The 24,339-nt window shown below is 34.6% G+C and overlaps 1 protein-coding gene across 1 annotated transcript in view; it reads right to left on the reverse strand.

The window, feature by feature from the left end:
- Positions 1-137: 137 nt before the first annotated feature.
- Positions 138-24,339, reverse strand: part of LOC126979364 (methenyltetrahydrofolate synthase domain-containing protein) — a 41,856-nt gene continuing 17,654 nt past the window's right edge. Inside the window, exons 3-13 of the mRNA XM_050828605.1 lie at positions 18,073-18,233; positions 17,112-17,198; positions 16,409-16,497; positions 12,653-12,727; positions 11,096-11,211; positions 9,705-9,822; positions 8,569-8,736; positions 7,048-7,137; positions 4,762-4,812; positions 3,886-4,077; positions 138-3,422 (exon numbers count right to left, since the gene is read on the reverse strand). Coding sequence (XP_050684562.1) covers positions 3,414-3,422; positions 3,886-4,077; positions 4,762-4,812; positions 7,048-7,137; positions 8,569-8,736; positions 9,705-9,822; positions 11,096-11,211; positions 12,653-12,727; positions 16,409-16,497; positions 17,112-17,198; positions 18,073-18,233 — 1,156 coding nt within the window. The 3' untranslated portion in view covers positions 138-3,413. The remainder of the gene's footprint in view (positions 3,423-3,885; positions 4,078-4,761; positions 4,813-7,047; positions 7,138-8,568; positions 8,737-9,704; positions 9,823-11,095; positions 11,212-12,652; positions 12,728-16,408; positions 16,498-17,111; positions 17,199-18,072; positions 18,234-24,339) is intronic.

The following is a 24,339-nucleotide window of genomic DNA, read 5'->3' on the forward strand; positions in this document are numbered from 1 at the left end:
GGCATATAAATGAGGTCGCTAAATTACGCAGTTTCGGCCCAGTTGTTGGCCATCAATTACTAAGGCAATATCCGAATAAGTTGTAAGATAAATACAGAAAGAGTTATGACATTTTCACACTTCTCAATAAAACACCATTCAACTAGAAAAATAGAATTTAATTCGTTCAACCTCTAAACGTTCATCACAATATCTTCCACAATAACCTAAAGCTTAAAACGTCTAAAAAGAAACAAAAAACAAAGTGTTAAATAAAATTTATTAAAAAAAAATATAAAACAAACCTCCACGCATGCTACCCGATGTTTTAAAAGTTAATAAACTTATATACATTATATGTGCGTAAATGAACTTTAAAGTAGCTGCAGTATTAACTCTAAAGTAAAACAAGATCGACTGAACATAATAATTTAGAAAAGATTTGCGTGCGATAAGGCGGTTTGAAAGCCAATATAAGCCTAGATTTCGATTAACCATTTCCAATTTTGATAAATTCAATATCAATCAAATAGAAACGTAATAGTAACATGGCTAATGACAACATGTTTCATTTATTTATTTAATGTATAGGGATAACTGTCAAAACGCGAACCTGAAAAGATGAGTATTGTACTTTTGAAATATTTTAATAGACTAAAAGGTTTGCTGTAGACAATAATCTTATAAAACCCACACAGACAAGCGCCAAACCGTCTTAACGCAGCACAACCGTACAAAATTAACTAAGAGACCAATAATAGGACTTAGACCACCGTCCGCACAACCCTTAAAGTAGATATAATCTTATTTAATATAATATATTACTCTCCTAGTCTTACATTAAATCTAATACTGAAATTAGTAGCGAGAATCCAATTTAATAAACAAAGGGGCTGATGATAAATAAAACAGATATTCATTTCGATCTAAATTGTACAAAAAAAAGCCTTGTTATGTTTAATGGACCGAAGGTTGACTAGCCCATAAAACTGTTTAGGCTGGAATTGTCAATAACCGTAGATACCGTCGTAACAGGGGCTTGCATACCATATCTAAGACAATTAGGCAGTGCCTACCTCGTTAAGGTTCTTAATAAATATAGCACTATTACGACAGTCGTAATGACCTGTTGACATCTTGATACTTAGAACATAACACAACACACGAAGCATATGTTTACCGAGTGAGAAGTATGGTTTACCTACTATTAAATGAGCTAACAACGTTGGCTACATGTCCATTGACGTGAAGCGACGAAGTAGATTACTATGGAGCAGTGGGGGAACAAATTTTGCAGAATGTTCACGTCCTCTCAGACAATATGCAATGAAATGTTCTTTGTCTCACTACATATACTCAATCTGTCATTGGTTTTTGTTGTAAATAAAAATAGGTCCTCGAGTTTCTAAGTACCGCTTTTCTGAGGTGCGATGCATATATTTTCGAATAGGTCGATAAATATACGAATGAACAAATAAATTTGATTTTGAGATTCTTTTTATCATCGGTGATTAAAATATATTTAATAAAATACACAAAATGTGCACTTCTTTGCTCTTCTATTTTCTACGTCAATGGCCAGGCAGCTTTGGTTGGATGCACTACTGCATACAAACAAAATGAACAAATTTTACAGAATGTTATGTTCTAATTATTTTGAAACCCTAATAGGTATAGTTCTGAAATTTATCACCAGCAACCCTCAGATCATAGAATCCATTTTGATAAAAGAATATTCTACACTCCGTAAGAGTCAAATTTTGGCGAGATATGTTAAATTTAAAGCAATGAGTAAATAAAGCGTATTGGCACGACTCTCCATGGGGGGCACCCGATTGTAGAAACTATAAATTTATAAATAAATAATATCTCTTAAGTTATTAAAGACTAATTAATCAAATCCATTTCACAACAGTTAAGACGCCCCAAAACAAGCACCATGATTCGGATAAACATGTTCAAAATAATCTATTCTATTTAAAGAAATAGTGTCACAACTCCAAAAAAACTACTAACTAGGTGTAACAAATAGATACACATGTGTAATCAGGTGTTTCGGTATGTATTCAATATTAAACAAGATGACAAATATGTACGTTCTGTTTCAATTCAAATTTATATTTGATAAATATCAAGTTGAACCGGGAAAGATAAAACAAGAATATAACCAATGACTATATTTTTAAAAATATTAAACAATGTATTTAATATTTCAAAAAGTAGGTTGACCTTACCTGACCTAAATATTTATGCAACCCTATGCATAGGATGTTGAGGTGTTTATGTACATAACACAATCGAGACCCCAATTTAATTAAAAATGAATTAATTCGAAATAATAATAATTTATAAATGTTATTATAATAATATTTTTTTGAAAACCACCCATCGCATTCAATTCGAAGCGATATCTAAATTCACAAAATTAATCTATTTCCTTTTAAGATAAATATTTACGAACATGTCTACCGTTACCATAAAAGTATTAAGAATCTATATTAGGTATAATATTAAAATAGTTCTTTTTAAATTTCATAACATGGAAGAATCCTTAAAATATTATGTATTGAAAACATGAGTAGATTAAATTCTAAGACTAGAGAACAAACAAATATATTCGTAGAACGATGTAGCGGTGACAGACAAAAACAACATTAAAGGTTGAACTTGTTACTAGAAACAATTAAGTCACTGTTTCAAAAATTGCTATAATATAATATAACAAATATTTTTAACCAAGGGTTGATAGGTTCTGATGAAAAATACTAAAGTTTAACGGTAAGTTCCGGATAAGAATGACTTAAATCAAAATGAAAAATCTACTTTGCTTAATATAAAGTTAGATAACATAATAAACATTTTACCATTTAATGTGTTCAGCTAAGCTATTTTTCTGCCACCGATACAGCTTACTCCCTCACACACAAAAGCGGCGACCGTTAATGCGACAAGAACAAAATACCATACCAACCGACCCCGTTCGAAAGTGAGCTTAAAACAAAAATCGAACAATCGCTTCGAATATTATTCTATTTCGTTTTACGTAAAAGAAGAAAATTATGCAAAAGTAACAATCAATGCACTTTGCCTGACAAATTGTAGGTTAGAAACCGTTCAAAATAATAATATAAGAAAAATATTAATGCTTAAACGTATTAAGTCTAAACTAAATTGCACTTAAAAATTCCGAGCCTTAAAACTACAAGTTTGATATGGGAACTTTACAATGAGTTCATTAAGATTACTTTTGCATAATACCATCCGAGGGTACAACAAGCAGAAACGGCCGCGCGCAACGAAAAATTGACTTAAATAATATAAAGAAATTAGTACCGGAATGCGACAGGAATGAATCCTACGCGTATACAATATGCTAGCAACGTCCTTTTATGTGTGCCTTACTAATAAAATACTCGACTCGACGACCATTGATGTTAATGTACCTGAAAATTATGACCACAATTAATTGTTAGTTTTTTTAAATAGGTATTAGGTGAAAATATAACAACAACTGTTTGCTTGAGACAGACCAGGCTGTTAAAGTTTTTAAAAAGATCGTCCAAATCAATTACCTATACTAAAAAAAACCGGCTAAGTGCGAGTTCATCTCGCACACGGTGGGTTAACCATTGTAAGGGTAATAAAACTATGTTTACTTATAAATACATTTATTTAAGATTTTTGCATGTCGGCAAGTAGTAATACCCCCGTTTCAAGACCTTTCCAGATTTCGTTTTCAGGGAGACAGCAGATGGGAAAAAAAAGAAGGAAAGGTCTGGAAAAGCCTTGGGTTAACTAAAATAAAAATTTAACTTTTACGCAAATTACATGCGTTTTAATCCTTTAAAGATGTTTTATTTAAATGTGTAATACTCGCGTTAATCAAAGAAAAATAGCTTTTAGTACCTCTGCAGTCTGCGGCAGCGGTTGTTGTTGCTGCGGTTGCGGTTGCTGCAACGGGTCGCGGGGCGGCGCCGGCTCCACCTTCAGCAGGCGGGGCTTCTCAGCGGCTTGGCCCTCCTCGGCGGCTATCGACATCTCCGCAAGCGCCGTTATGATGCCGTCCATGTTCGGCGGTTCGAAATTGTCGCCTTCGCCCTATTTACATAAAAACTTCTATAAAAGATTTGTAAAAAAATATGTATGTGTGTGTTTCTTTTATGACAATAAGGGACGAGACGAGCAGGACGTTCAGCTAACGGTAATTGATATTCTGAGCGGGACTACATTAGCGCTCGTCGGCTTGAGATAAAAGATATTAAGTCTCATTTGCCCAGTAAATTCAGAGCGAAACACAATAATGCTTACACATTACACATGTTTCACGGCAGAAAAAGGCAACGTTGTGACTCGTAATCTAGCCGACTCTCTTTTTGTATGGTAAACGTTTATCTAAAATACGATGAGTATGTTGCTTCCAATTCGGAGACTCTACTATCGGTTAAGATATTAAATTATTAATGACATCTCTTACGTTTTAGTTAGTACAAACCCGAGTTGAAGATCCAATACAAATAATGAATATTTACAATTGCGTTTTTTTTTCATGTAAAGTTGCGTATTTCAATTAATGCATGTTTAAATTAGTTAATCTTATTACAAGTTTCGGGATACTATAAGATAATTCTTTATATTGCGCGAAAACCAAAAGTTAACGCTCGAACAAGTCGATGACGATAAAGTAATGCCGTCTTTTTGTATTACTATAGATTTTTCTTTAGATGTATAACTTTGTTCTAAGGATAATAAGGTGTCTGGATAATGTCTTATACAAAGTCTTACCTTTTGTGGTCCAGGCTTTAAAAAGTGCAAATAGCAGTATCCTCGGAAACCCTGAAAGACAAAATATATCTTTATACTTTTAATCAGTCACCATTAATTACTTTTAACTACGATTGCATATTGCTTAACGATATACATTACGATTACAACCAATTAGAATAATTGTGCTCATTACCTCACCAATAAAGCATTCAGTAACACGTGCCCGCAAACCTCAGTTGTTTGGCTGATATTTATGCATTGTAAATAATATATAGGTACAGTTAACGCGAAGTTGAATGCAGTCGCATTTCCATCTCCCCCCGCTTTCCGCACTCCTCACCTCGTGCGCCTACAGTGTAGTGCTGTGCCATAATCGCTTATCGCGTCATCGCGTTAATACGAATAGTAGTTATACCAAAGTTGCGATTGCGTGTTATTTTTAGCGAAAAATGTTTTGGACATATGTGTTGGAGAAGGGCAGTACAAAAATTTGTGATTTAACTATTAGGTTGAAATGATAAACTTGGGGCGTTGTTTAAATCTATCGACACACTCATGATAATGGTCATCAATTATTAATTAGGTCACAGCACTATCGCATTCTGAACTCTGCATTCAACTAGCGCGATAAAGGCATAAAAGGCATTTATTTTCTCAAAATTGATTACTTTAGAATTCTTTTTGATGTCATTTCTAATATATTAGACACTACTACCGCTTCGGAAACAAATGGCACTCTAAGAGTGAAGAAGCGGCGCAAGAAACTCTCCCAGCATTCTTTTTTTGCGCTCTTTTTAATAAAATATACAATATTGTACTGTCACTGCTATTACTATAAAATAATTATAATCTAGTCCCAGGCTGTCCGTAGTCTGTCTGTCGCAGTAGTAAGATTAACAATAGAGCCATTTTTAATAAAACATAGTAGATTTTACAACGAGTGCACAATTCGGCTCGGGCTGATAGTAATGTCGAGGATAAAATCATTTTGTGGACGAGTTATAAATTCTGCTTTTCATTTCGATTGCGAGGAAATAAAACAGTAGTATAACATGGACATTTATAACAACTTTAGCAAATTTGAAGAACTTCTTTAACGCACGAAAAAACATGACCTGTTTCCCGCCGCTTTTTTTTTATTTTACGACATTGATATTAGGCTTGGGCTCCAGACCTATACAGCCTACTATTAAATTCATTTTGTAATATATATATTTTTTTTTAATTAATTAAATAACCTACTGTATTTTAATTAAAATTTTAATATCTTTTATGTCTTAAATTCTATTTCTGAACTTTTATTGTGTTTGGCTGTATGGCTCATTTTCTTTGCCTTAATATAGACACATTTATGAGTACTTGAGATACTTTTGTGCACTTGTGCACAAAAATCGATTTTGTGCAGCCTACATCGTGCACAAATAAGCAATTTCAGAGCATGAGAAGTGAAAATTAAATTTATTTATAGATAATACCTGAACAGTGTCTGGGACTTTATTATATATTATAACACTAGAAATAAGGGATTGCTTGTAACTAATTCTAGTAGGCTTCATAAGATACATAATAGCTTGAAGGGTAAATGTATACACTTCTATAATAAAGTCCCAGCCACTGTTCAGGCATTATCTATAAATTAATTTAAATGATTTATAAAAAAAATGGCTCTATCGTAAATCCTATTACTCCACAGCTGAATATCTAAATGATCGGACAGCCTGGGACTAGATTGTGATTATTTTATAGCGATAGAAATGACTGTACAATATACAATAATTTTATTGAAAAGAGCGCACTAAAAGAATTCACTCTGAGAGCGCCATTTGTTTCCGAAGCGGTAGTAGTGTCTAGTTTATTAGAAATGACATCAAAAAACATTCTAAAGGAATCAATTTTGAGAAAATAAATGCCTTTTATGCCTTTATTATAAAAGTGTATACATTTAACCTTAAAGCTATTATGTATCTTATGAAGCCGACTAGAATTAGATACATGCAATACCTTATTTCTAGTGTTATTATAATGAGAATCACAATTGAGAGCAAAAGGGTGACGATTTTTGTGAACGTATAGTAAATTTTCATAAATGTACTGACAATGAACAGTCATAATATTTATTTAATATTTTTTTTGAGAGACTTTACACACTTTTTCTTTGAGGGACTGTACACACTTTTTCTTAGAGATACAGATAGTATTGGAAATTTACTGGGTTATTAACCGACGCGGATCGCAACACGCCGTTTACGTACGTCATACGATTCAATTCTGCGTCTTAGACCACGTTAAGGCCACAACACTCACCTTCCATGTCATCATCTGCGGCTTGACGCCGCGTTCAGAGAGCGCTTGCTTCAGATCGCGAACTCTTGTGGTTGGGCTGATGTTCGAGATCTGTTTCCAAAGAATATAATAACTATTATATATCACAAATATTACGTTTAAATAAAATTTTACTTACACATGACATAAATCACACTCATTGAATAACCATGGATAATTATAGACTATTCGATAGTGTGCATAGATATTATTTTATATTTCAATTTGTTGATAATACATAAACAATAATAATGATGTATTAAATATTAACGGCCGGTCTCAATTACTTGCTTCAGAGTATAATTGTTCTCGGCTTTAGTATTTTTAAGATTATCTCATTCATAAACTGTACCATTTTTGTGTATAAATTTTAAGTAGAACTTTAAAAATAAGTATAATATTACTTAAAATTATATTGCGAAAGTAAATCTAAATTCTAAACATTTGTTTGTTAACATATAACTCAGCCGTTTTGTTAAAAAATAAAAGCAGAACGCGCGAGAGGGAGACGTTTACCAAAGGCCTATCCGTCTGTAACTGTAGTTAGCCTTGCGAGAATTTCGTTATTGAGACGGCAGTAACAGATAGTTTGGAAGATACGATAGACTCTAGTAGCTAACCGAGTTTAACTGTAGGTAGATTATTGAGACCGGCCGTAAGTTACGGTGAGTTATGAATATTGTACATTTTAGGCTCGGTCTGAGTTAAGCTAGTATTCCCTGTTCTTTGTTAATATTATATGGCAACATTGTGGGTACAGCCTTAGCCACAGAATGAAATCAAATAGAACAATATAGTGAATTAATAAATTTATAAAAATCATAACTTTTTTTTATAATTTTCATTTGTAATTCTTTTTTGTTCACTTTGGGGCACAATTTATCCATCTCTTTTGAAATATTATTAAAATATGTCTTTTTAATAATGCCGAACTCCACCTTCGCACGAGACGCCACAAATTAGAATGTCATCCTCCACCTTGGCGTTCCTCCACAGTGCGTTTTCCAAGGAACTTTCTTCCATACAACAAGGCAGTGAGATTCCTTCCTTCTTTCCTTCAAAAAAAAAACGCTTACATCTTCCTTAAATGCCGGCAACGCTCCTGCGATTTTTCAGATGTTGCAAGAGAATGTGGGCGACGTTGATTACTTTAACATCAGGTAACCCGTACGCTCGTTTGTCCTCTGTTTCCAAATATCTGTGCTGTTTTTCATGCGATTCAGACTTCCATAACAAGAAATAGTACCACCCGCATCACGTAGACGTCTGGCATTCTACAACCGCGCGTTTTGTTAGAAATTTCTTGCCTCGCACAGCCACTTTGTGGAATCAAGTACCGGCTGCGGTTTTCCCGAACAGATAAGACTTAGGGACCTTCAAGAAAAAAAAGCATACTTCCACCTTAAAGGACGGCAACACATTTCTTGACACACCTGTTGTTGCTGTCCATGCATGCTGTCCATGGGCGGTTGCCTCAAAAAATCAGTAAACACATATTCTGACCTTTACGGAGAAGTCGATGACCGGCTTTGGCCGCTTGAACTTCCTGGACTTCTGTTCCTTGCCGTCAGCCTTCAGGGTGTCCTCGGGACCGACAGACTTGTGACTGTTGCGCCTGCGCGGATTGCGTCGCGGCTTGCTCTTGCCGTCCTCGCCTTCTGTCGTATTACCCTGCTTACGATAATTCACAATTTTTAATAATTTATACGCTGTTTCAATGTTTATGTGGTAATAGTACTGTATAAGTGTATTAGCTACTAGTAATTACATAACTGCAAATGCAACTACAGATAACGCGCGAGTTGAATGCAGAGTTTAGAAATGCGATAGTGCTGTGACCAAATTATAATTGACGACCTAGTAGTATGTCGATAAATTTATACAATGCTTTCAAATTCAGCATTTTACACTATGTTGAAATGTAGGAAAAAATAGTTTAGTAATTCTTTCATCTTTTTAAGCTAATAATTAAATGTAAAATATTTTTTTTTTACTTCTTCAAGATACATTGTCTAAAACATTTTTCGCCGTTTCTCGTGCTTCGCGATGAAAGAAAACTCGTTTTTTTTGGAACAGAACCCAATGGAGTCGGATGAGTCATAATTAAAATCAAAAAAATAACACGGGTCCGAAACTTTAGTATTAACGCCATAACACGGTAAGCTACAACTACGGCACAGCACTACACTGTAGGCGCACGAGGTGAGGCGTGCGGAAAGCGGGGGAGTTGCTCCCGCGTTATTTTTTCAGTCAGCCGTTGAAAATGTTCTTTAAGACGGAGTTTTATATATTTAAGATTGTGATATATATGAATAAAACTTTGCTATTAAAAAAGAACGGGCGCAAGAAACTTGGCGGGCTTCTTTGTTAAATTAAATAATATAATTACAACGTAATACCGTACTTTAAAATTTATTATTTAATAGCATGAGGGCGGTCGCTCCATTCCCAATCTGAAGTAGATTAAGAAATTTAGATTAAGAATTAAGAAAGTCATTTACGTTTTTTTTTTTAACAATAATACTTTTAGTTCGGTTAAACCGAAATTAAAACGTAGTTCCTAATTAAAAATACTTCTAGTACCTTCTGTTTAAGATTTCTATGGTTCATATAGAGTGATATAAATGTAGATATATTACCTCTCCCTCGCTCTGTGTCTTGGTAGACTTAGTGCGACGTCTCTGTCTACGCGCTCGTTGTACCGCCCGCTCCTCTACGTCCGTGTCTTCTTCTTTCAATGTGCAAGCTTTGCCAGCGCTGTAATTTTTGCTTTAGTATCATTATCTACTTGGTGACTCGTGAGATTGTGCAAATTTTTATTACGAGAAAAAACAACAAATTTGTTGATTATACTGTCAATAAGCAGTGAAATTACTTATTACAAAAAACAAACAACTTTGTTGATTATACTGTCAACAAACAGAGCAATCACTTTTTACAAAACAACAAATTTGTTGATTATACTGTCATCAAACAGAGCAAATTTTTTATTACAAAAAACAACAAAGATGTTGATTATACTGTCAACGAAGAGTGCAATTACTTATTACAAAAAAAAACAAATTTGTTGATTATGCTGTCAATAAACAGTGCAATCACTTATTACAAAAATACTACGAATTTGTTATTATACTGTCAACGAAGAGTGCAATTACTTATTACAAAAAAAAAACAAATTTGTTGATTATGCTGTCAATAAACAGTGCAATCACTTATTACAAAAATACTACGAATTTGTTATTATACTGTCAACGAAGAGTGCAATTACTTATTGCAAAAAAAAACAAATTTGTTGATTATGCTGTCAATAAACAGTGCAATCACTTATTACAAAAATACTACGAATTTGTTATTATACTGTCAACGAAGAGTGCAATTACTTATTACAAAAAAAAAACAAATTTGTTGATTATGCTGTCAATAAACAGTGCAATCACTTATTACAAAAATACTACGAATTTGTTATTATACTGTCAACGAAGAGTGCAATTACTTATTACAAAAAAAAAAACAAATTTGTTGATTATGCTGTCAATAAACAGTGCAATCACTTATACCAAAAATACTACGAATTTGTTATTATACTGTCAACGAAGAGTGCAATTACTTATTACAAAAAAAAAAACAAATTTGTTGATTATGCTGTCAATAAACAGTGCAATCACTTATTACAAAAATACTACGAATTTGTTATTATACTGTCAACGAAGAGTGCAATTACTTATTACAAAAAAAAAAACAAGTTTGTTGATTATGCTGTCAATAAACAGTGCAATCACTTATTACAAAAATACTACGAATTTGTTATTATACTGTCAACGAAGAGTGCAATTACTTATTACAAAAAAAAACAAATTTGTTGATTATGCTGTCAATAAACAGTGCAATCACTTATTACAAAAATACTACGAATTTGTTATTATACTGTCAACGAAGAGTGCAATTACTTATTACAAAAAAAAACATTATACTGTCAATTATTTAACGAGTGTCGGCGCTAGTATATATGAAATAGAAGTGAAAAACATACAGCATTTCAATCTCCCTCAATTGTCCCAGCACGGGCATCATCTCCACACGGCGGTTGGAGAGCAGATGCCACAATATGCCGGTGGGCCGATGGCTCACGCGATGAGTTTCAATCACCTAGAAATAATGCATTATGCGACTACTGTGCTAAATTGATCATTACGTTGCCGTCTTAGATAATTCATACGTCTAGAGCATCTAGCATCTAGAGCCATTTGCTGCTAGACAACCGTTGAAAACAGACCAGGTTTAATAATGTGCGTGCGTGCCAAGTTACGTCTCACACTAGCGACTTATATGTCACTTTGTGTAAGCGTGCGTGCATTGCTCAAAATAGAGGTTAACTATCAACCTCAAAATTTTTCCCAAGCTAGGTACGACTTACAATCGCGATTTTTATGCCACTTTGTAAGTGTGCCGTGCATTGCTCAAAGTAGAGGTTAACTGTCAACCTCATTTTTTTTCGACGTTTTCACAGCTGTCACAATCTATAATCTATAAATGATCTAAGGTCGACGTGGTATTTAATAGCCCGATCCACAGGCGAGCGCGATAAGGGAACCGAGAGTGTTATGATTAACGCACACTCGATTCACACTTCTTTATCCAACAATCAAAGCAGTGTGTATAAAAGACATGCATCTTTATGGCCTGGGAATACTTTTTATTTAAATAATAAGATGAACGTTACAGGCAAATGTTATGTAAATACGAGGGCGGCACTAAACGTATCGGGGAAGGAATATTTCCTGTTACTGTTCTCCTTGGTTTTAAAAATCGAATACCATTTATTTTTTGAAAAAAAGATTCTCGGTCTTGTCACAAGGACTTTTCAAACTTGTTTAGTCGTTGAGAAAATGGAATTGACTCGAGAAAATTCTAAAAAACAACGAAAAGAAATCAATGAAATAGTATATTTTGTGCAACTCGTGCGACAAGTTATAATTATATTTATTAAATTAAACTGTCAGACGCGTCTACCTCAATTCAGTTACAGGACATATCAAATGTCGATGTGGTTTTTTTTTGTTATTATTTTATTTATTTTAGCGATTTTATCTCAATTTGCGTGCGACAAGTAAACATTTCGCACTCAAACAACAGTTTCATTTACGAAAAAACTCAAGCGTAATTTTAAAATGGGCAAACGGCTCTTTTTCAACCGCAACAACGAGCGCTGAGATACTACTTTTCCCGCATGAGTAATACAATAAAAAAATAACGAAAAGAAATCAATGAAAAACAGTTTAATCCTAGACATGTAATAAATACAGTTTGAACAATTATTGTTGAGGATAGAGTTAAAAAACGCTAATTCAATAAAACAAGAAGCACTAGTGCGGAAAAGAACAACTTTACGCACGCTCACTACACATGGAAAAAGCAACCATTTCAGTAAATGTATTAAAAATAATTAAAGCGTAAATTAATGCTAATTAATTACTGTCTTATTAATAAAAGAAGTGTAAAGTCATTCCAAATTTAAAATAACTTCTCCCTGTCATGTCATTCTGTTGTGACAAAGGTAAGATAAATGTAAATGGTATATTTCACTTACCTGTGTAGGCGTTATTATGATATCGATTGGTACGTCGTGTGGCTTGAACAGCTCTGCCGGAAGCGTGTCGAATACCTGATCAAAAAAAAGTATTAATAATATAAAAAGATGTGGTGTCGTGGGACACCAGGTAGGAACGAAGTTCCTTCACCTAATGTAGAATCGACACAATTTGTAAAAAAAAATCGTGTTCAATTTCATGTAGGTTTTCTTGATTTTTCTCTCAAATTTTGCAGATTAGTGTTTATTAAGTACACGAAAGTATTTAGGAAATTCAGTATTTTAGGAAATAATAAATTACGTAAAATAAAAAAAATCGTAATCCAAATTATCAATTAAAATAACATAATATGTCTCTTTATTTTTGTTTGACAACATAAAATTACATAGAAATAGAAATGACTGTCGCGCCTGCGCACATCTCATTTAACGGTTTTATTCCACGGACTTTTTCTTACGGTTTTACTATCACATTTTTTTCAGTTCGGTCCCGCAGCAAAATCCCTATCTCCTCCAAGCCTGCCGTAAGGAGCTTCGTTCCAAAAATGTGTGTCCCTTGTAATAAATCAGTTTTTTTCACGGACGCGAGCGATATATCCACGCATCTAACAGGAGCGTACTGATTTTAGGTCCGGTTTCCACCAAAGCAGAGAGGGGATGCGTTTTGATAACCAATCAGATTTCGGTATTTACACATCTCTTCTCCGCTTAGCTTCGGAAATGGATCAAGCGGAGAGTAGATGTCTTTTTTTTGTGCCGCGAGCAAGCAAACGGCGCGGCAGTTTTCACCTTCTCCCCTCGTCTCGCACACCCGAAAGCTTCATTTATTCGATTGACTGATCTTGCATGCAAAAGGCGTTCCTTCCATTTTTTTAACCAACTTTAGCAGTTTAAAGAACTATTTTAACTCAAATAAGGAGGACGTCCTCCTTTCGTAGATATCAGTTGACTGATTTCGAGCTCTCACATCTCCGCTGTGCACAGCTCACATCTCCTCCACGCTACCAATCTCCTCTCCGCTTCGGTGGAAATAACCTGACCGCTTCGCGGCCTATCTCCCCTCGTCTCCTCTCCGCTTTGGTGGAAACAGTTGGCTAATAAGTCATTAATAGTCATTTTAGCTAAATACTCGCTCTATACGAGACTTCAGTGTTCATGTCTCAGAGCGCCCACACTTCAGACTATATGGGCCGATAGTTAATCAAGGTTTTAATCAATTCATAATATATGCATGGATATGCAATGATACGTGATATTCCCGGATTACCCAAACATTAAAAAATACGGGTTGCACTACGGGAGTGCCGGCAGAAGTGAAAACTTCATTCAACATTAACGTTGTGCATTTTTGAATATTTTGGAATGGTTAAGAAATAGTTTCGCACGAATTTCTTTATTTATCAGTACAAAAGTACTAGAATTTATGTGCTGAAATATAATATTCATTTATTGCGCTACCGTACACAAAGATGACAATTTATATTACTTTATCTCTCAGAAAAATTAACTTTCATCCATAACTAAACTGTAAAAATATTAACGGCTGAGATTCGATCCCTTGATCTCGCGGTGTTTCGTCTTCCCAATCACAATGATTCAACCACTGGTTCAATGATGATTAACTTAGCCGAACTATAATTAGATAGAAGTGTAAATATTTCATTCATAATTTCAACGACTGCTTTACGAATTTTCGTCAGGCCACGTGTCCTGACGCGAGTTTAACATTTTATACCCATCCCTAGAAAAGTGTGCTCAGCGCCGGTAAAGGTAAATAAAGGTTTCTTTTCAAGGCCCCTATACCATAGCATGTTAATATCATCAACGTACACATATTGTAAATAAACTAAAGTATAATGTGAACACGAGAAAAGTGCAATAATTTTGCCTTATTTAATATCACTCCTTATTTAATTTCACCTTCGCGCGACACGCCACAAGTTAGGATATCATCCCCACCATCTGGATGTGTGGCGGTCCTCCACGTGCGGTTTTTAAGGAGCTTTCTCCATCGTACTACAAAGCTATGGAATGAGCTTCCTTGTGCGGTGTTTCCGGGACAATACAACATGGGTACCTTCAAAAAAAGCTCGTGATTCCTCTGGTGTTGCAAGAGAATGTGAGCGGCGGTGATCACTTAACACCAGGTGACCCGTACGCTCGTTTGTCCTCCTATTCCATAAAAAAAAACTCTTATTACACTCCCCCATATCCCCACGGAACCTCATAATATTGCGCGCCGCTCAGAGCCCTTCTAGGCAACTCGTTTTGGCGTGTGCACACCGACACCCAAATTCGAGACTCTGTCGTTACTTGGTTAACTAGACCACATGTATTTAATTAAATTATGCGCTTAATGTAAAGTTAAAAGGAGGTTGATTGTTATTGCTCACAGACTGAGATCCGGATGTGTCCCGATCTTTGAATAAGTTTAAATTTTTGATGAAAATTGCGGAGTCACCTCTATGTGAGTCATGTGGAACAATTGAGGATGTTGAGCACTTGTTAAAGGAATGTGTCCGATGTCAGTCTAGTACAGACAAAATTGTAAGACTTATGGGTTTGAACAGATTCGATACGGGCATGCTTGTAAATATGCTTGCCCGCCCTGCATCTAAGGATGCCATAGGTCTGTTTGATCCATAAGCCTTATTTGTTGAACTATAGATATAACTTGCTTTTCGTTTTATTAACTTTTTTGTTAGTTTGTTAAGTTAAGAATTTTGTTTTTCTTTTGTCTTTTTAATGTACTTAGATTATAATGGGGCTGACATGTACATACGTATAAAAGCCCCTAAATGGATAAAAGAAAAAAAAATGGGCTATAACAGTATTTTTTTAAATTGTATCCATCCAAAATTGTTATACCTATAAAAGATGTCGATTAACTTTATTAGCAAGTATTATAGATTTGATTTTATTAATAAAAGACATTTAGGTTAATACTTGTAGTATGGTTAAATACATATCAAACTCTTTTCTTACGTGAAGAACACTTTAATTATGTTTAGATTCGCTAGATGGCACTTTATCTGCAACTACAAAAGTGTGTCATTGTTATTGTCAAGTTCTGTGAGATCCACAAATTTAATTATTGCCTAATTGTACTAAAAAATATTAATGTTATTTAAATAAACGTTGTTTAACATTATAAAGCGGTATAATAATATTGTCATTGGTTTTATTTAATACATTCATAATATTATTGTTCTTTCTACAAACGTAAAGTAGCACAAGGAAAATTAACTTTAGAGTATTTTTGTTTTGTTACGCCAAAGAAGTGTAACTTCTTACGTGCGTACATGTATGTACACACACACTTTTTTTTTTGTAAAAAACGTGTTTTTAAAAACCAATTCTCATGAAATTTTGAGTGCATATTGGGTAGATCTGAGAATCGGACAACATCTATTTTTCATCCCCCTAAATGTTAAGGGTGGTTATTTTATACACGATTTTTTTTTATTTGTTTGATTATGAGTAAGCATTAAAAAATACATACAACTTCAAATTTTACCCATCTACGATCAACAGTTACTTTTTTATAGCGATTTTAATATCGGCAATACAACGTTTGCTGGGACAGCTTGTATAATATAAATATATATAATACGTGACTCGGAAACAAACATTCATTTTCATCATACAAATGATTGCACCTACCAGAATTCGAACCCGGGTCCACTAGCTCAGTAGGCAGGGTCACTAACCACTAGGCTATAGGGGTCGCCATAATAAAAGGACAGAATACAATACCTGACAGTCGTGTACAGTGGTCACTACAAGAGTGGTCGGCTTCAACGCTTTCATGTGCATCATCAGACCAAACTCCAAATCTCCATAGCCTGCGGTTTGAAAATCCATAATAATAACCATATTATCATGATTTTAAATTCCAAAAAATGTTTTTATTTTTAAGTGAAAGCCCTCACTTCTGGGATTAAATATAAAAATTAATTTGTATCAAAATTCATGGACAACTCGGGTCTCGAAATTAGAAATAACAAGCAAGTCAATATCCTAAAATGCAATTATCGGGGTCGAGTAGGTTATCGACGGTAAAGTACATCCTATAGATGGAGCTACAACCTGAGAGTTAAACAAGACTTACCAAAGTTTCGATTTTGTCACTCGGACGGTTGGCTCAGATGGTAAGAGCGCTCGGACGGAACCCGAGAGGTTCGAGCATCGTGCATAAAGTTTTGGTACAAATTAATTTTTAATGACATTTGGAAGATTTTTTTTACCTTGCAAATGTTATAATTATGTACTAGAACTAGAGATAGTAACTAGAGATAAAAAAATTAAGTAATAAATCTCAAAATAATAAAAAAATTACGACACATTTTATGTCTGGTATTACAGCCAATCCCTATCAATATAAAAAATTGCACAATCTTAATAAATTAGGTAAAGACCTATTATAAAGTATTCTTCCGAACACGATAACACGACTAACCTTTTCCTTTGCCAATACGAAAGCCTTCTTTTGAGACCGCAACGGAACCCATCACTACGAGGTCCAGCGTCACCGAGTCTTCTATGGCTGAAAAATAATAATTAACGATCCATGAGTACAACGTAATGCTATATTTAAACCATCGACCTTCAAAATCCAGTAGAATTACTAATATTAGCAATGCAAACCAGTCTATCCATCAACTAAGGTGAGTGCTGATTGGTCAAGCTATGATCACAACATATCGCAAACAATTGCTACTGGCTTCTGTGGATTTACAATTATTGTATATCTATGTTCCTAATGATCCTATATGGTATTTGCAAGTGTTTTTAACACTTCATTCATAATATTAAATTATTAGAAAATATCGATTCAAAACATGTATTTCCTGTTAGTTTTTTTGGTGATTTTTGGTGTTATAGTGAGTAATTGTTGATTTTAATTATGAAATCACAGCCTGGCACCTCCAGACATCTTTCAAAATATATCAATTACTTAAGACATCGATAAAAATGTTTTGAACCCCTGAAACTTTGAATACATTCTTAATCTCGTCTTGTTGGCCTTTCTATAGATAATTTGCGTGAAAGTGAGACATTTGTTATACTGTGCATAGAGCATGGACTCGCGACAGAAAATATCGATTCAAAACACGTATTTTCCTGTTAGTTTTAGTTTTCTTATTGATTTTCGCTGTTATTGTGAGTAATTGTTGATTTTAATTATGGAATCACAGCCTGGCGCCTCCATACACCCTTCGAAATATATCAATTATTTTCAATATTCAAATACATCGATAAAAATGTTTTGAACTCCCGAAACTTTGAATACATTCTTAATCTCGTCGTGTTGGCCTTTCTATAGATAATTTGCGTGAAAGTGCAACATTTGTTATACTGTGTATAGACTATGGAGTCGCTACAGGAACCGATATCAAAAAAACTTAATAAAAACATACACAGTGGTTTTCCATAGGTTTCCATTCCGTTCCGGGAGACAGCCTTCTTGATCGCACCCGGGCCGGTCTCTCCTTCCGGCAACACGAGTTGGTTCAGGAAACCGTTCTGCAGCCGAGGGACCGGCACATACAGTGTTTTTTGTTGCTCGAGACACAGCACTCTGAAAGAAACAAATATATTAATGACCACTATCTGGAGGGGCACATAGTACTATAAGGACTGCCGAGATCTCGGTATTGCGGGATCCCGCGCCATTTTCCAATCCAAAATAGGATAATCTGCGTCAAATATTATTCTTAATAACTCAAGTTATGAACTGTTTCGTATTTTCGTGAAGTTTATTAATACATCCAATTAATCTTTCATTCACGTACAACCCCTTAAACCCCACAAGTGTGGAAGCAGAAAGGGCATTTTCTGCTGCAGGCTATATTGCGTCTAAAATTAGTTTCAGTTAAGATTAAAAGCTGAAAAACTTAATAATTAAGTAATAATTTATCAGTTTAAAATTGTTTTTGTGTGTTATTTTTTTGCTTGATTTTTTAATTTTGCTTTGCGTATTTTTTGAAAACGATTCGTTTTCTTTTGATATGCTTTTTATTCAGAATTTGTTATTGGTTTTTTTGTAAAAAAAACAGTATAATATGATTGATCTCATTTTAATAGTAATATGTAAGTAAATAAATGTGGAGTTGGTAAACTCATTCTTTTACAATGTGCTTATGCTGTGTAATGTGCAATATGCGGGATCCCACAAATACCGAGATCCCGCGGGATTGTAAATTTGTGGTCCCGCAAATGCCGAGATTACAGGCCGCGGGATTGGAAGCCCTACTTCAAACTTGCACGCCTGGCGTTATATTTTAAGATATAGGTACGCTACCTTTTTTATTTGCGGGCAATAAAATAAAATTACTGAGCGGCACTACAACTGCGCTGGACAACTTGGAAACATAAGATGTTAAGTCTCATTTGCCCAGTAATTTCACTAGCTACGGCCGCCCTTCAGACCGAAAAACATTAATGTTTACACATTACTGTTTCACGGCAGAAATAGACGCCGTTGTGGTACCCATAATCTAGCCGGCTTCCTGTGCAAAGGAGCCTCCCACTGATTTTATTTTCTATTAACAAACTGCCATCAACTAAGGTAATGCACGTAGTTATTAGTTAAAATACATCTATGGTCATAGACATTTCCATGGAGTAGCAACGTAAGGAATTGCATAAATAATGTGTGGGTGCACATTAATTTTCTACCGTAAAGGTAAATATTATGTAACAAATCAAATAGTTCGTGATTCAACTTTTTCATCGATGTTCGAGCGTAGGATTGACTCGATACTAGGTCATCACTAGATATCGGATTGTATGCGGACAAATCTCCTTTATCGTTTCAGGATGACGGCCGAGCAGTGTGATGTAGTCAAGGTTATAATATTGCGATATGCTTCGAGATGTAACTGTTAGTTATTATGTTAATTACGCTACGTCTCATAATGCCTACTCAGATCATATTGTTGACATTATAATGAGCATTTGATACCGTTTAACACCAGAAGCTCTAAGACGCTAAATAAACTTTGCAATATTAAAGTTGATAATACCTACTTGCTTTTTTTAAAAAGCTATAAAAGGCATTTATTACCTCAAAATTGATTCCTTTGGAATTATTTTTGATGTCATACTACCATCGCTTCGGAAACAAATGGCGCTCTGAGGGAGAAAAAGCGGCGCAAGAAACTCTCCCAGCTTTCTTTTTTTTTGCGCTCTTTTTAACCGACTTCAGAAAAGGAGGAGGTTCGCAATTCGTCGGTATGTTTTTTTTATGTTTGTTACCTCAAAACTTTCGACTGGGTGAACCGATTTTGATAATTCTTTTATTTGAAAGCTGGTGCTTCACGTGTGGTCCCAATGTATTTTGGTCCAGAATACCTATACATACGTATAGCAAAGTGGATGATAAATTTACGAATAACTCAATATCGCGCCAACCGAATTCGGAAGCATATAAAGTATATACTTCAAAGATAGTTTGGTGAGACTTTGGTGAGGATCTGATTACGGAATCCATGACAAAGTAGCGGAACTCTTCAATTCTAAGGGGCAAATTAACGATACTCGGCCGAAAAAAATAACAATAATCGGAACTAGAATTAGATTAATTTGATTGTATAAAAATACGCAATTATTTTTATACTGTTTAGTGCATATTATATCTATTGTTTTGGAATAGTGTTATAGAAGTCGGTTGTTTTTTTAATAAAATATACAATATTGTATTGTGTATTAAAGCTATTATATTGTATCCTATGAAGCCTACTAGAAATGGAATAATAAGGGTTGGATAACTGATAATTTAAAGGAAATGATACCAGAAAGAGATAGGTTATTTGCAATATGGTGCAAAAAATATGTTAAAAAGATTAAACTTTACTTAATTTAGAAATAAGTGTAATAAAGCTATTATTAAGTATAAATCAGAGTATGATTTAACTATATTAAAGTGAAATAAAAATATTAAAATATATGGGATAAGATAAATAGTTTATTGGATAAACCTAGACAATCTGTAGATGATCTGATACTTACGAATATGGTAAAACAAGGCAATCAAAAAGAGATTTGTGGCAAGTTTGCTTCAATTTTTTTAAATGAAATGAACCTAATTAAACATATATGTAGTGATCAATTTTTACAAAGGGACAGCTATGTGGTAAAGTGCGACGTGGGCAAGAGATGGCAACCAGTCACTAGTAGTGATGTCAAAAAAGTTTAATATGAATAAAAATAAATCACCTGGTAGAAGATCTCCTACGCATGTCTGATATAAAGTTAGTTGTTGATAAAGTCTAGTCTGTTATAGCTAATTTAGTTATTTTTCTGTTAGACATCATGTGTCGTGTGGGATAGCCGATCAACCACTGGTTCCGCGACTACCTCACCTCACGCTCTTATCGTGTTAGAGTCGGTGACACGTTCAGCGAGGGATGTGGAGTACCACAAGGGTCCGGATGTGGGCCCATCTGCTACCTAATGCAAGTAAATAGCTTATGTGGAGTAATTCGGTATTGTTAAGCTTGCATATTTGCCGACGATTTATGTACATTGCTAGCCGGCACCAACTCCCTGAAACGTGTAGCTTAGTACAGTTAGACATAGATAACGTAGTTAAGTGGTCTCACGATAATGGTATAGTTCTATATATAATTTGGAAAAAATTAAACTAGTTATTATTCACTCACCATATTTACCCCCGAATGTATATACATAGTCTACTGTGCCTTCATAATAATTTTACAAACTGTAAGTGTAAACCAATTGAAAGAGTTAATTGTATAACTTATCTCGGTGTTAAAGTAAGAGGGCAGCACTGAAAATTTCGGGAATCAAGGAAGTGACACAACATTACTATTTAAAAATGTTGCTATTGCTTTTCGAAGTATTCTCCGCGAAATTTGACACATTTTTCCATACGATGGAGCCAATCATTGATGCAACCATTCCATTCGGAAGTTGGGGTCTCCAAAATGGCTGTTTTGTAGGCGTCCACAGCTTCTTCAGGTGATGAAAATCTCTGACCACGCAATTTATTCTTTTAGGGAAAGTATAGAAATCATTAGGGCTTAGGTCGGGGCTGTACGGCGGATGGTCTAATAATTCTATCTTTTTTTATTATATTATTATATTTATTTCTTGCTCTAAAAACTCTTTTGTACTATGCGCGGTGTGAGGACTCGCATTCTCGCGAGTTCTCTTTACAGAGTTCAGAAACGACCTGTGCCAAACAAATGCTAGCATACCATTCTGCATTAACCGTTCTTTGTCCCTCAAGAGGAATAGTCGCAACATGGCCGGTTATGGAGACAAACGTGGCCACCATTTTTTTTGCAACACTCCGTGAACGAACAATTTTTGTTGGCTTTAACTCATTTTCGAACACCCAAACTCGTGACTGGTTTTTTGTTTCGGGTTCGTACGCGTATATCCAGGATTTGTCAGGAGTTGATACCGCATTTGCTCTTCACAGAGCAAATGCGGTATCCATCGGGAAAACAACTTTTTTACACCCAATTGTTCATGCAAGATTATTTTTATTTGACTCATGCCAATGTCTAAAGTTGCCTGAATTTCGCGGTATGTCACATGTCGATCTTCCTCAATCAGCTTACGCACAGCATCAACGTTTTCTTTGGTGACTGCAGTTTATTGACGACCTTGACGGGGATCATCACTGAGCTTGACACGTCCACGTTGAAATTCAGCAAACCAGCGATAAATTGTGGTTATGGATGGGGCTTCATCACCAAATGCAGAAATCATCCGGTCAACACACTGTTTTGTGTTAAACCACTTCGAAAGTCATAATAAATCATCGCTCTAGGATTTTCACGAGTCAATTCCATTTTCTCAACGACTAAACAAGTTTGGCAAGACCTTGTGACAAGACCGAGAATCTTTTTTTAAATAAATAAATGGTATTCGATTTTTAAAACCAAGGAATTTTCAATAAAAACGATTTTAATATGACTGGAACAGTGGAAATATTCCATTCCCGACACTTTTAGTGCAGCCTATGTAGATTCAAACTTTTCATGGTCCCACCATATAGATTTTATTTGTAAATAAGTTACGGATACTTTTAGGTAAATTCTATCACTTCAGTTTTAAGGTTCCCTTAGCTACATTAAAATGTTTGTATCTTTCATTAGTAGATTCAATTTTGACCTACGCTTTTGATAGTTATGGTCTTACATTTAAAACATATATTGATAAAATCGAATAATTGCAAATAAGGTTTTTAAAATTACTTGTTAACAAAAAAACAAAAGCTAAAGTAAAAAGCACAAATACCTATTTGCCTTAAATAACCATGACTCCTCAAGATCATAGCCCATCCTTAATTAGTCATAATCATGGCACCCGTTCGATGACATCAGGCAAACTTGAAGTACCTAGAGTAAACAATTACTTTGGCGATAGAACTTTAAAGAAAAGAATACCATATCTGCTTAATAGTTTGCCATAGGACATCCGATGGGACCTAAACAAAAATAAATTTAAAAACCTATTCAATTATTATTTATTGTTGCAGTAACATTTGTAAAATACATTTTAAGATTTATTTTATGAGACTCGCTCGATCCTTCAGACAAACTGTGTAAACAGTTTTACAGGACTTTGTATTATTTTAAGAAGAAACTGTTTGTTTATAATAAATAAATAAAATAAATAATATTAAATAATAATTAAATTTATAAAAAAAATATTTTTTTTATAAAAAAAATTAATAATTAATAAATGTTTACATTTATAATCATGAATATACTTGTTCGAGCTGATACTGTGGTGCGCCAGACCAGAGATGACTGCAATACTCCATATGTGGCCGGACCTGCGCTTTAAAGAGCGTGGCTTGAAATAGTGTCTCGCTATTTATGACCCTCAGTTTCTTCGAAGTCTTAACTGACCCAACGGCCATATGTACGTCGAGCTATGTACCCTGCCCACTACCACTTTAGTTTCGCAATCATGTTCGCTATGTCGGTGACTTTGGTTCTCTCACGGATCTCCTCATTTATGATTCGATCTCGCAGGGAACTCTGAGCGTAGCCCGCATCATTGCCCTCAGAGCGACCTTGAGCTTTCTCATAAGGCCCATAGTTCGCGATTGGGATGTATTTATGATATAAAAGGTTGGATTGCGAGTGGAAGAAGGAAGAACCATTGGAAGACCCTAATCTCGCTCTACCCTGCTGGGAGACAGTATGTGAGTATAAAAACTTGTGATTGTTGTCAATAGCAACCAATTAGATTATAATCTTTGTAGTTGGTTCATATTTACCAAACAAAGTATAGAGTTCAATGCGACGGGTTATCATCGCATTATTCAATATAAATAATTTACTGCACAGTTGCAGCGCATGCACTGTTACTACATGAACAGTAAATAATTCTAATTCTAAATATTTTTATTCCAAATCTTCTTATAAATAATATTATACAATTTCGTGTCACGTTGTTTGTCCGTGATGAAGTCAATCAAATTTCTTTAATCCGACTTGAGAGATGTGATCGTTTTTATTTCTTTCGATTCGTGACCCGTAATATATTTTTATTTAGTATTTTATATCTGTGTGAATAATAATAATATAAGAATGTATAAAAATAAATATAATATAATTGATATGAGATATATTTTGACCCGCATTTTTACAGTTCTGCTGCGACATTCTTCATTACAAGAACAGGGAAAACCGAAATAA

Source organism: Leptidea sinapis, chromosome 3 (genome assembly GCF_905404315.1).
Source record: "Leptidea sinapis chromosome 3, ilLepSina1.1, whole genome shotgun sequence".
NCBI lineage: Eukaryota > Metazoa > Arthropoda > Insecta > Lepidoptera > Pieridae > Leptidea > Leptidea sinapis.